The sequence below is a fragment of the Ziziphus jujuba genome, chromosome 11, assembly GCF_031755915.1.
Source record: "Ziziphus jujuba cultivar Dongzao chromosome 11, ASM3175591v1".
Taxonomy (NCBI): domain Eukaryota; kingdom Viridiplantae; phylum Streptophyta; class Magnoliopsida; order Rosales; family Rhamnaceae; genus Ziziphus; species Ziziphus jujuba.
The window spans coordinates 12797108-12811418 of record NC_083389.1 but is presented as its reverse complement, the minus strand read 5'-3'; the positions used below and the strand labels follow the sequence as shown (position 1 = coordinate 12811418).

The window sequence follows — 14311 nt, the reverse complement described above, 5'->3', positions numbered from 1 at the left end:
AGGCACGTATGTGCACTATATATATATATATATATATCAAATTCATCACCATCTATATATGGAGTAAACCTGTACTCTGGGGAGTACAAATCCCTCACGCACATGTATGTTCGGGGCATATGTGGAGTCCATAGGTAGTATTGTAAATTTATTTTTTTTTTAACTATAATTGATAGTGAAACCACGGGCCAAAATCTATGGATTGGTTTATATCCTTGTAGAGAAAGCAAGGAAAAAAATAAAAAAAATAACATGGACCTTCATTATTGATATCATGCCCATTTAAGTCATTTCCCCACCTTGAATGAATGCTGGTGGTGGTAGTTACAGTGTTATTTGCTTTCTTCCTCAGAAGTCAGACGCCTCTGATTAACTACTGCTTCCCATGCAAAATATGACCGTGGCAACAAAATTCAGCAACTTTCTACTGTCTCCCTACACGTATATTCTCTTTCACACATATATGTACATATATAACATATATTATGTAGCAAACCAGAGAGAGAAAGAGCAATCTTGGAGAGCAAGAAAATGGCCAATTTCCACATAGCCATGTACCCATGGTTTGCCTTGGGACACATGACCGCTTTCCTCCATTTAGCTAACGAGTTGGCAGCAAGAGGCCACAGAATCTCTTTCTTGTTGCCCAAGAAACCTCAGTTTCACCTCCACCATCAAAATCTCCATCCTCAACTCATCACCTTCCCAACAGTAACCGTTCCAACCGTCGATGGCCTCCCTCCGGGCGCCGAGACTACGTCCGAAATACCCCTCTCTTCGAACTCTCTGCTCGCCGCCGCCATGGACCTTTCTCGGGACCAAGTAGAGAACTTTCTACGCTCCACAAAACCCGACTTGGTTATGTACGATTTTGCCCATTGGATACCAAATATCACCAAGCGGCTCGGGATAAAATCCGTTTGCTATTGCACTGCTTCTGCATCTGCGATCTCCATAGCCCTCGTCCCCGCTAAGAAAGTACCCAAAAACAGGCCAATGACTGAGGAAGAACTTAATGAGATACCAGATGGTTATCCATCATCTACCATCGTGCTTCGCGGCCATGAAGTCCTCTCATTGATGTTTGTTTCACTACCTTTCGGAGATGGTATAACGTTTTACGAAAGGGCTACTACCGCCATGAAAAACTGCGACGCGATGTGTATAAGAACCTGCAGAGAACTCGAAAGCAAGTTCTGCGACTACATCGGAAACCAGTACGAGAAGCCGGTGTTGTTGACGGGACCGGTTCTTTCTAAGTCGGCTAAGACATCATTGGAGGAATGGTGGGATAAGTGGCTCGGGGGTTTCGAACCAAGCTCGGTTGTGTATTGCGCATTTGGAAGCCAAATTGTGCTCGAAAAGGATCAATTTGAAGAACTTGTATTGGGATTTGAGCAAACTGGGTTGCCATTTTTGGTGGCATTGAAACCTCCCAATGGTTGCACGACGATCGAAGAGGCATTGCCAGAAGGGTTTGAAGAAAGGCTGAAAGGGAGAGGAGTGGTTTATGGAGGGTGGGTCCAGCAGACAATGATACTGAGTCATGAATCGGTTGGGTGCTTTGTGAGCCATTGTGGGTTTGGATCGATGTGGGAGTCTTTGATGAGTGATAAGCAGATTGTTGCGGTTCCACAATTGGATGATCAGATCTTGAACGCTAGGCTACTTGTTGAAGAGCTGAAAGTAGCTGTAGAAGTGAAGAGGGAAGAAAATGGGTGGTTTTGGAAAGAGAGCTTGAGCGGAGCTATAAAGTCAGTGATGGATAAAGATAGTGAGGTTGGCATTATGGTGAAGAAGAACCATGCAAAGTGGAAGGAAGTTTTGACAAAACCTGGTTTTATGAGTGGCTATATCGATAAGTTCGTTGACGATCTGAATAAGCTTGTAAACCAAAATTAGACGACCTTTTTCTTTTTCTTTTTTTTTTTTTTTTTTTTCTTGGTGGATTTTTTTTGTAAACCAAAATTAGAGGAAATCGGCTTCAGAGGTTTCAAAACTACTTTTAACTCTGTCTCAGAGGGTCCCATCAGAATCCGCCAAATCAAACTCAATTGCTTTCCCTAAATTCGATTCCATCTTATCTATTCCCTTCTCGTAGTCCCCAATGCGTTGGCATTCCAAGAAGTTTTATCTCTAAAGGGGAGGTTTCTTGTTCCACCTTGTGATCAAGATTAGATGGAAATACCATGGATTTTAGATCGGTTTTATTTCGTTTTCCAATTAACAGTTTGCAATCTTATCCGGGAATTAGTTTACCTAGAAGGCTAAATTTGATTTCGTTGATAATTTGTTTCCGAGACTGCGTTATCAACTTTCCACCAGGAGTTTTTTCTTCCGTAAATGAGTTTTGGTCTTTCATGGATGTGCAGGAGATAAAACTACTCTGTCTAGAACTTGTATTTGTTTGGTAGAGAAAGGCTGGGTTGAAAGGAAAAGAGGGTTCTCAAAATCTGGACGAAAATTTCTCCATCCCATTAGCTCTATTATATTTAACTTCAATTTAAATTTTGATATATTTTACCCCCCAAAAAAAAATAATAATAATAATAAATGGATATATGATATTATATATCGAACAAAAAAAAAAAAAACCAATCTGTTTGAAAATCCATGGGCCGCCAAATACATTGGCCCATTTTACAAAAAAGTTCGTCCCCCCAAAAGATTACAATAATGCAAAACTGCTTCACCAAGATGAAGATGTTTACTGAAAAAAAATGTTGTGGAGATGTCTCTGTTATTCTTAATACTATTTGTTCATGGTCTTGAAGTGAGCATGAAGCTTATAGTCGTCCTCATTTCAGTGATTTGTTTGGATTTATTCTAGACCCTGGGGGGTTTTTTAAAAATTAATAAATATCTTTTCTCTATGCCTACTCTATCAATCTCCTTGAATTTCACCTCTACATATAGGCTTCCACTTTTGATGTTAAGTAATGTAACAAGCTAATATCCATGTTATAGTAACGTTTATAAGAAATATCTTTCTTCAGTTCTCTACCATATAGGCTTCAATGTCAGGCAAAAGTAATATAATAGGCTTATTATTAGCAAAGCATATACAAAAAAACTGGAAAAGTGAAATGATGAGAGGTTTACACATAACCATATTTTAATCAAGGCCATTGTATATAAAAAGTTTTGCAGAGAACTCAGAAGGTAATTTGTGCGACCACATGGTGTCCCAGTACAAAAAGCCGGTGTTGTTATCATGGCCAGTCCTTAGTTCTTACTGAGTCGGTTGAGCCATCGTTGGATGAAAGGTGTGTGCTAAGCGTCTCGGTGGTTTCGATCAAAAGTCCACCTTGAATTAATTTTGTGCATTTGGAAGCTGAATTATAATGTTCAGTAGCAAATAACAACAAATAACAGGTAATGAACTCAAGTGACATAAAAACAGCTAATTAATAATGTCAGGGCTGTACAAATTTGTACAGTTTGTTTACTAAAATATTAAATAAAAAATAATCGACAAACTTAATGATAGTATACCCTCATTTAATTAAAATTTTGAACATTTTCTTATGGTAGATAAAAATTTTGCTGAATAAGATTTCTTACTTCTCATTTATTTCATTTCAGTTGGCCTTTGTTATGAGATCCATAGATTTTAATGGACCGTCAAGGAAACCATCTAGAATTCAATGGTCCCACTATTGGTATTATTGGATCTCTCTAAAAATTGCTAGCGTAATTATTAAATTTAGGGATCTTAAACTTACATGCATATACATGTGTAGGATACATAGATTAGGCTGTGAGCGAGGTGAGGCTCTACAAAATATCTGTCTAAATAAAAGAAGGAAAAAAAAAAAAAATTCTTGACAAACAAAGTACCATTTCTTCCCAAGGAAAGACCTGCTAGAGCTTTTGAACCGAAAGTGGTGCTGATAAGGACCCTTGGGTCTACATCCCATGCATGAGGTGTTTAGCCAGTATATGCGATTTGGTGCATAAGGTGTCCTTTAGAATGCAATTTTTTTTTTAATTTTTTTTTTTTGGGGTAATAGTCCTATAGAATGCAATTGTTTCCTTAAAAGTCATTGCCTTTTTTTTTTTTTTTTCATTTTATTTTCTGGGTTGCTGGTTTACCTTTCTCAATTGGAAGAGTTTTTTGTGAGGGCTTTTGTTTGTTGAGGGAAGCTTTTCTCGATTTACCTCAAAAAAAAAAAAAAGAAAAAAAAAAACATAGAGAAGAAGGAGAAAAAAAAAAGTAGAAAGAAAAGAAAAAACAGTAGAGCAAAGAAGAAGCAGCGAAACCCATACAGAGGAAGAAGATCCCAGATTCCTTTTTTCCCTCTCCTTTTGTTTAGAATATAATAATCAAAAAAATTTTTTTTTTATAATATATTATTATTTTATTAATATAAAATACACATTTATATTTTTTGATAGGATAAGATCGACGTGCAGCTTTTTAAATTTTTAACGATACTCAATTATTACTATATCTTTTTACGGTTAAATTTAATAAAAATTGGCTAATGAGAGAAGATGTGGTTGAATTAATAATTCAACCACATAATATTTTTGAAATACAGAATTTTATATGGTATTAATCTATTTTTTTAAATAAAAAAATTACTTTTTTTGAATGATGCATCGACATTCGACAATGACAAGTCAATGTGGGATTCGGCCATGTGTTGATTATTGTTGGGGCCGCAGTACGTAGGTGGACATAATTAATATATGGGATGCCACGTTCAAGTCATGATCGTGAATTTAACTATTTCTAGCCAAAAAAAAAAAAAAAAAACATGAAAGCTATGCATGGAGCCCTACAGCACATCTTATTTATTATACTATTAAATGGAAGGTTAATTTCAAAATTTTTAATTTAAGGTTAATTTCAAAATTTTTATAATTCATTTATCTCCCAATTATTTTTTTTTTTAACCTATTTCTCTCAAAATTTGATTATATATTTATATATATATATGGTTTGATTATATATACATGTGTGTCTGGTGTTTCAGTTTAACTAACTCAAAATAACTACCTGCCATGTCCTATCATAAACCTTGAAGACAAAGCTTGCTCATACATTTTGAGGGACTTTCACTAACTGCATTGCGAAATACTTGGAAATATTCATGTTCCTCCAATATTTGTTTTTCTTTGGTAGCAATGAAGCAACCATGGCTTTTTCTGAAAGAAGAAACAAAGAAGGAACTGGAACAAAGAGAGTGGGGTCATGACTTTAGAATTTGGGGTTTTCTATGTAGAGTTAATGTTAATATTTATCTCACTGGAAGTATAAAATGATTCAATGTTATGGTAAATTTGATAATATATATTTTTTTAATATACAATTATCCATCTGTTAATTTTTTTTAAAAAAAATTAATTTAATTATGTATGATTTTTTTGTGAAAATATTATTTCATTGATATCATATATTATGGATAAAGTATAAATAAATAATATCAAAATTGGTAATTTTATAAAAATATTTTTATTATTTTTACAAGTAAAAAATTAATTTTTTTAATCATTAATAAATTCTTAATATATCTATCGCCTTATAGATGTAAATATAAAGAGACCTATTAATTGAGCCAACGTTACTCAACCAAATAGAAAAATTAATTAAATTAGCAAATCAAGTTTTTGTTCGACCAAAAGGCCGTCGTGTATTGTGCATTTGGAATCCATATTATAATGTTTAGTGTGCTAAGCAATAACAATAAATAACATGTACAATTCAACATTAACAGTAGGTAATAAATAAAGGGTTTTACAAATATTATACAGTCTGTTTACTAAAATATTAAAGAAAAAATAATTGACAAATTTAATGATAGTACGCCCTCAATTGATTAAAATTTTGCCACATTTTTCTTATGGTAGATAAAAATTTTGGTTAAATTTTCTTTCTTCTCATCTATTTCAATTAGTTTGCGTGAGATTCATATGGGCTTGAGTGGACCGTCAGGGAGACCATCTAGTCATTGGTGGTCTGTTATTAGTCTTAATGAATCTCACTCAAATTTACTAGCCAAATTATTTTTGATATGTTATTTAAACTTATGTACATATACATATCTAGGATATATAAGCTATGAGAGATGTGAGACCGTAAAAATATTTGACCAATTTTTTTTTATTTTTTATTTTTTTTAAAAAAACACACTTGACAAACAAATCACCATTGCTAACAAAGTTGAAGTTCCAATTCTCTGTAGAAAAAACCATAACTAAAAACCAAATTCATATAAAAATTAAAAAAAAAAAAATTGAGAAACTTGAAGTTCCAATACTCTTTGTGCCTCTCAAGATCCAAAAAAAACAATCTTTTTGCCTCTTAAATCTTGATGTTGAATTGGCTAAAAAAAACTTAAGGTATTGATCTCCTCTTTTTTTTTTTTTTTTTTTTTTTTCCCTTTAAATTAAGGGATTCATTGAAACAAAACAAAAAAAAAAGGTTGAAACACAGTAGCCTAGACATGGGGAGCTTTCTGGGCCAGACTATTAGCTGATTCGGGGGCCCAATAAAAGGAAAAATTGCTGAAACATTGTTAATTGAAAAATGTCCTGGAAGATGGACTTGGCAGACCAGTGCAGAGAGCTCGAGTCTTTGAGATTTAAGGCTTGGACAACTATCATCGCATCAGCTTCCACCTATACACCACACCACTCGAAATTCTTTGCTACCTAAAGTGCTTTCAGAATAGCTTCCAATTCCACTATTTCGGGATCATTCACAATAGATTTGAATGTCTGCATATGGAGGATTTTTCCTCTATCGTTACGTGCTATCACGACGAGAAAGCTACCCTGGCGTCGAACAGCTGTGTCAGAGTTGAGTTTAACAGCTCCGGGAGGGGGGCGGCTCCACTCGGAGTTGATTCTAAAATTGGCATTTCCTAGATGATGCCTATCCATTCTGTCTCTCCTAAGCACTTCCTTCAATTCTTGAGAACATTTCCTTACAGTGTCAGGGGCAGAACAATTTCTTCTGCATGTCCTCCGTGAAGCACTTGATTTCGAAGCCACCACAGATGTTCCATGGTAATGGCACTGTAAGCAAACAAATCCTCCTTGTCTTCCATATGGACTGGGACGTTATCCGTAGGGTCTGCGATACAATTCAAGAAGAAGCTCAGGTCCCTACTAGCCACCGTTTCCAATCTAATTCCCTAAGGGTTCGCAAACCAAACTATCTTTGCTATCTCACAATGAAAGAACACATGAAGCTCCATTTCATCACTTCGACACCCATGAACACACTGCGAATTCTCTATGTTCAAACCTCTGGCTATAAGGTTAGATCGAAGGGGAAGACCACCATTGGCCAACTTCCACAAGAAAAATTTTGACCTCTCATGAATAAAACTCTTCCATAAAAAATTCCACCATCTCTCGTCCCTCTCTTCGATCTCTTCATCCATTCGGTAAGCTGATTTCACGGAGTACATACCTGATTTCGTTCCTGTCCAGATCAGCTTGTCTGGCTGCTCATTTGTGGTCCAGAAAATTTGTTTAATACACTTTGCTAAGGCTTGATCAAACATACTCTCAACCCTATGAACATCCCATTCTCCATTAGGTAATTTCAAAGAGCTCACCATACCAAGAGCGGATATCCCCAGACTCCTTGGCTGAGGAAGATAACTAGGGATGTTGGGCACCCAAGGGTCTTCTCAATAATTCACGGAGTCGTCCCGCCCTACACGAAAGCATAAACCTCTAGATAGGAGTGATTTAACTTGTAGAATTCTTGTCCATAGCCGTGAATTCTGTTTTTTCTTCTTGCTCTTCATAAACGAAGTGTGAGGGAAGTACTTGGCTTTTAAAGCGCGAACCCATAGCTTGTTCTCATTAATGGCTGAGCACCAACTAATCGTTCCGATAAGGCCTTGTTGAATCTCCAAAGATTCCTGAAACCTAGACACCCTAGCCTTTTCAGTTGGCAGATTTTTCTCCAAGACATCGGAACAAAACCTCGCGAAGCTTGCACATCATTTTTCCAAAGAAAGCCTCTAGCCAATTTCTCCAGATTCTCACACCACCCCTTGGGAAGGAGGAAAGAGGACATAGAATAGACCGAGATAGAAGAGGCTACATGCTTGATTAAGATTGCCCTTCCTGTTTGAGATAAGAGTCGAGCTATCCAGGTTTGAAACTTCGATTGAATTTTCATTATAAGTTTATCAAAAGTTGAAGACTTATTTTTCCCGACAACAAACGGCAACCCCAAGTGTTTAGTGCTTTTGTCAAGGTCTTTCATTCCCAACCAGCTCTTAATATTGGCCTTTATAATCCCTGTGACATTGCGAGAGAAAAAACACCTAGATTTTTCTCTATTAAAGGCTTGGCTGGTCCACTTGCAGTATAAATGCAGACATCTCTGAATGTTTCTAACTTCATCCACATTTGCTCGAAAAAAAATGATAATGTCATCCGCGAACATTAAGTGATTGATCAACGGAGATAGTCGTCCCAGTTTCACTCCATGAAATTTGTTGTCTGATTCCCATTTGTGTAGCATCCGAGATAAAAGCTCAGCCATAATAATGAATATGAAAGGTGATATTGGGTCTCCCTGTCGTAATCCTCTCTCCATGGGAATTTTTCCAAAAACACTTCCATTAAGAAGCAATTCCATTGAGACCGAAGAAATGCAGTTAAGAACCAATTTTACAAACTTTTCCAAAAACCTGAGCAGAAGAAGAATTTGAGTGATCACCACCCAATCCACCCGATCGTAAGCTTTCTGCATATCCACTTTTATTCCAACAATACCTCGCACGCGTTTTTTAATTTTTATGGAATGCATAAGCTCGTTTGCTAGGACCACATTTTCACCAATCCATGTGTTTGGCACAAAAGCTGCTCGGTGAGAAGAAATAATCTTGCTAAGCAGAGGCTTTGATCTATCCGTTAGGATTTTAGAGATGATTTTATAGATCGTGTTGCAAAGGCTAATTGGCTGGAGGTGTTTGAATTCTGAGACGCCATGCACTTTGGGAATTAACACCACAAATGAGCGGTTAATGTCTCTCGGCAGCAACCCGGACCAGAAAACATTCTGCACCATCAAAATAACATCCCCTCCCACTATATCCCAGTACTTCTGAAAAAATATCGCCGGCATACCATCCGGGGCAGAAGCCTTAGTGGAATGCATATTTTTCACCACTTTCCAAATCTTAGCTGCTGTGAGGATAACTTCCAGTCTTATATTTTCTTCCTGGAATATACATTCGTGAATAACCTCTCCCAATCTTTCACTTCTCCTTAAATCCTCCGCTTTGAAAAGCTTCATGAATTCATCAATAAGAAGCTCTCCTACTTCCTTTCTGGACCTCTTCCAAGTTCCCGTGTCGTCTTTAAGGGCAGGGATAAAATTTTTTTGTCTATTGGCAATAGTAGCTGCATGGAAAAACTTTGAATTTTTATCTCCTGCCTATAACCAGAGCTCCCGGGACTTCTAACGCCAAAGCAATTCCATCGTTTTCCTCTATTTGTCAAGCTCCCAGAAGGTAGTTTGCTCTTCTTTCTGTACTTCCTCAGATGGGGTTAAACCTTGGAGCCATTGTAGTTTTTGCTCAAGCTCCCTCACTCTTTCCTGGCAGAGACCAAAAACATTTTTGTTCCAATTTTTCAAAGCAATAGCAGTGTTGAGAATTTTAACTTGGACTGTGGCTCTACGTGTGCTTTGTTAAGGATTTGACCATGCTATATTCACCACCTCCTTGCAACTTGGTTCCCATGTCCACATTTCCATGAACCTGAACGGTCTTGCCTTGAGATGATCCAGAGTAAGAATGAGATGAATTGGAATATGGTTCGACGCTTCACTAGAAAGGTGTAAGACATCGGCTTGCTCGAAGCTAGTCCTCCAGTCCGAACTGACTAAAACCCTGTCAAGCCGTTATCGGATATTGGCCCTACCACTTCTTTTGTTGCACCAAGTATAAGGGTTGCCAGTATAACCTAAATCCAATGCTTCCACGTCAAACATAAAGTTTCTAAGAAAGTAATACGATTTGGTTAACACAGAGCTACCCACAATCTTCTCATCTTGGTTAACCACATCATTAAAATCTCTTACACAAACCCAAGAAGTGAGTCCGGTTTTAACTAGCCTTGCTAGCTCTTTTCCTTAATGACCTCTCAGCAGGACAGTAACAGCACCACAACATCCAACTACCTCAGGGGTCTGAATTCACCATAACACCTATAATCCATTTCAACACAAAGATAATCATACAATTCCAACTATTAACCCAGAACAAAGCTAAACCGCCTTTATGGTTATCTGCTTCTACTACAAAAAGATTATCAAAAAGCAATTTCCTTTGAATTCTTTCTAATTTGTCTTTAGAAGATTTGGTTTCGCAGAGGAAAAGCCCCGTTGGGGAGTGCTTGCGAATGAGACCTTTAAGGTTTCTAACTGTCGAGGGCCTCCCCAACCCCCGACAGTTCCAGGCTAACAAACTCATTTGGGAGGTGGGGGCTTGATAAGGCCCACCTCCTCGGCCACTTCACTTTCATGTTGGGAGTTCTTAGAGGAATCCTCCTTGGGGTTGTATTCCATACTGGCATCCATGCTGATCTTCCGTGTTCGATTATTCAATCTTGCTCGTGGGGAGAATTTAACCACTACATCCACTAACTTCGTCTCTCCTTTAACTTCTGTAGTTAGGACTTTTTGAATTTCATCACAGTCTTGAACAAAGGATGGGCCCACGAAAGCATACTGTCTTGCCTCAAAATCTTATTGAGTCTGAATTGCAGAAATGGCTAACGGTGTAATGGGGGCATCTCTGACTTGGGCTTTTCCCTCAATGGGGTTGCATTGAAGCCCTTTAGCCTTTCGTTTCTTTTTGACGTGACTAGGTGCTGCATGAGGACCCACTTTAGGTGGAAGGGCTTTGGGCTTTGGATCTGGCGCTTGGGCCTTTCGTTTTTGGCCCACCACTATTTTCCCTAAATCGGCTTTAGTCGTCGACAATCCTTATCTGAAAATAGGCAGATTTTAAAATTTCAACTGTTCCTCACATGTGGTCGAGAGAGGGATTTCCTTTAGGCAAGAATCATTATCAACCCTAACCCTAGCTTATGTTCTGTCAGTGTTGGGTATGGGATCTTCAGATTCGATGCTGACTATTCCTTTGCGTGAGTTAGAGTTGGTAGAATAGGGTCTAATCTCATTGTCAGACACGTCCGTCGTAGGCGGCTGTAGTTCCCTAGGATTAGGGTTTTTCAAATTGCACGCCTTGATTCTGGTACCGTCGTCTATCGGCGGTGGAAACCGACTTGCACTTTCCTCTCCTCCCGTGGTCGTCGCTTGAGTGTTGTCAATGTGAAGTGGTTGCACCTGACTGGTTGTGTCTGGTGGTAAGTTGTCCTCTTCCTCCCTCCGGTTGGGTGAGATCTCTCCATTTTTGATTCCTAATTCCTCCTTTGAGTATGAATCCACAAAATCGCCTCTAGGGTTTTCTATCCTTCGTAGATAACTCCCCTCAGTTACCACCATGAACGAGCCGGACTCGGCTCGAAGCTAGGCCCCGTACTCATCTTCGTCCGCCTTCGTTGAGGTGTTCACCTTCTTACACTTCTTATCATTCTTTGACCAAACCATTTTTCTTGTTGTCACTAATAAATCCATAAATCCATTTTGTTGCTTGAACAAGACTTTTGAATAATTAATTTAATTTACATTTATTCAATTATCATATTTTTTGAGATAATTTTTGGACGGACCAATTAAACTTAGAAAATTTCCAACGAGAGAAGAAATGGCTTAGGCACGACTCTCCCTTTTGGGAAATCCTTCAACAATCTCTCCATAAAAATCCTCTTCAGCAATCTTTGAAACATCCTCAGTTGCTACCATGAAACTCATATTTGCCCAACACATGGGATATAGGGTTTAAGAAAAAATAACAATAATAATAATAATAACAAGGAGTTGAAGACGATAGTATTAAATGGCAGGAAACGATAGAAAAGAGGTTAACATTTTAAATGATATGTCACATATCAATTAGTGGGATAGAATTGGAGACAGGAGAATGGAGATAGAAGATTATGATCCTTATTTAATAGTAATGCATAAAGATAATGAGGTGGGTTTAATGGTGAAGAAGAACTGTAGGAAGTGGAGGGAAGTATTGATAAAAGCTGGTTCCATGAGTGGCTACATATGTTAATAAGTTTGTTGAAGATCTGCAAGAGCTTTTGGACCAAAAATAATATATGGCATTTTTTTTTAATGAATAGTACATGATAATTGTGGCTTTAAAAAATGAATAAATTCAAGATGCAATTATTTCACCAAAAAATTTAAGATGCAAATATTATATAGCTAATGCTAGGAGCAGCTAGTTTTTTTTTTCTATGTCAGAGTAAGCAATTTTTTTTAATAATTTATACCAATTTTTTTCGGTATTTTAAATCTACAACGTTTTAAGTGTTATGTGAATTATATATTAATTGAGTCAATCACACATATATAAAAATTATACATAATTTATGAAAATAATTGTATGATTTGTGAAAAAAAAAAAAAAAAAAACATAAAGGTAATGCATTAATTATCTCAAACTTACTTCAATTCCTAATAGTTCTTTTAATATGTTGACCTCATCCTAATATTTAATGAAACACGCAAGATTTCACAACCAACAACATATATGGTGACAAGCCCATTAATAATAACTACTATATTTTTGAACAATAATCAGAATTTAAATTTTTTAACCAGATATAAAAAAAATAAAACTTTAAAAAAAAAGTTAGGTAACATTTGTAATATGGTTAGCTTTTAATTTTTAATTTTTTCTATTTAAATATGTGTATTTTGCTTATTTCTAACCTTAGTGACAAATAAAATGATTAGAAATTTAAACTAACAAAAAACTTAAGGAAGAAATAAAAAACATAAACACTAAATTTAATACAAATTCAAATTGTATCTTTATTTTTTTTATTCAAATTTATAGCTGTTTAAAATATTTGATAAACCATAACTATTATTAATTCACATATGAGGTAATTAAATTTTACACTGTAAGGTATTAAAAAAAAAAAGGACATATTCTTTTATGTTTGTTTTTCATTAAATTCCACACAAATGGCATATTCTTTTATAATTTTTATTTATTATTATTATTTTTTTTTGGGCCTTAAGGATGTTATGCACTTTTTTTTTTTTGGTAGTTTTGTAAATTAGTTAAATTGATGTTATGCACTTTCGCGAACAAAAAATTAGTGCCCAGCAGATGAAAATAATAAAGAAAGAATACACTTTTGTTTTTCTCAAAAGGTAATTACATTTTTTTTAATGAGAGTTAGGTGGCCTGTGCATTAATATGACAAGAGAATGTTGGATTCGGGAACGTGCTGATTTTTTTTTTTTTTTTTGGGGGAAATGCAAACTTGATTATTGCTGGGGACATGAGCCAGTTGAGGTGGTCTCGTAGCCACTCTCTTGGAAAATAAAAGAAGCAAAAATACAGGAAAGAGAGTTCATAGACAAGGTGCCTATGATCTCATTTTTAATTCACCAAGTTACACACAAAATGAGATAAAGTTATATATAATAATTATATATGGTGGTAAGTTAATAAAACATTAAAATCTTATTCGGTATAATTTTTACTTTTATTTATACACAAGTAGGTCATAAAAAAATTATTTTTTATTGATATTGGTTGTAAATATTTGAAAAGATCTGAATTATTTTTTGAAAATTATTCAAACATTTTTACAAATAATTTTTAAAGTTCAACAACTACTTTTAATTTATCGAAAACTACATTAAATAAAACCTAATCATATGTTATAAATTTGTTTCTGTTTTTGTTTATGTGTATACTTATATATCTACTTCTCCATAAATATTTTTTGAAAAAATTATTTTTTTATTGATTTTGATTAGAAGTATTTTTGAACCTCCAAAACACTTTTTAAAAACTTATGTCAACATTTCTAAAAAATAGCTTTTAAACCTTAAAAGCTATTTTTAGTTTTCCAATAACAAATTCAAATAAGGCCTTAACGTAAGATTAATTTCAAAATGGTGGACAAAACTTTCCATAAGCATTTGAAGTTTTTCATAAGAAGCCCACCATAGCAAAACTCTCTTCATACATGCTTCAGTTTAATTAACTCAATAATTACCTGCCATGTCAAATTATTAAATTAAAACTTTGATAGTGAAAAAGTTTGCTCACACATTTTGAGGGATTTTCACATGCCGGTGGATTTTCACAAATTGCATTGCGAAAAAAGTTAAAGGATATATTTGGTATTTTGTATTAAAAAAATATAATACTACAAGCCTAATTTAATA

General features: G+C 35.6%; 2 protein-coding genes across 2 annotated transcripts; one reads left to right on the top strand and one right to left on the bottom strand.

The window, feature by feature from the left end:
* The first annotated feature begins 343 nt into the window (after positions 1-343).
* Positions 344-2507, top strand: LOC107432473 (UDP-glycosyltransferase 79B6). The gene has a single exon (XM_016043620.3). It carries the CDS (start codon positions 532-534, stop codon positions 1900-1902), a length of 1371 nt encoding a protein of 456 aa, XP_015899106.3. The 5' UTR covers positions 344-531; the 3' UTR covers positions 1903-2507.
* Positions 2508-6660: 4153 nt separating this feature from the next.
* LOC132800012 (uncharacterized) lies at positions 6661-7577 on the bottom strand. Its single transcript, XM_060812891.1, has 2 exons — positions 7162-7577; positions 6661-7063 (listed from the first exon to the last, which is right to left on the bottom strand). The coding sequence occupies exons 1-2, from the start codon at positions 7575-7577 to the stop codon at positions 6661-6663; spliced, it is 819 nt and encodes a 272-aa protein (XP_060668874.1).
* Positions 7578-14311: the final 6734 nt, after the last annotated feature.

What these genes read in the sequence shown, in the direction of transcription:
- LOC107432473 (XM_016043620.3), top strand. Translation starts at nt 532, where the DNA reads ATGGCCAATTTCCACATAGCCATGTACCCATGGTTTGCCTTGGGACAC.
- LOC132800012 (XM_060812891.1), bottom strand. Translation starts at nt 7,577, where the DNA reads ATGGTGAGCTCTTTGAAATTACCTAATGGAGAATGGGATGTTCATAGG. An exon ending in GAGATAGCAAAGATAGTTTG is followed by an intron (nt 7,064 to 7,161) that starts GTTTGCGAACCC and finishes ATAACGTCCCAG; the next exon opens with TCCATATGGAAGACAAGGAG.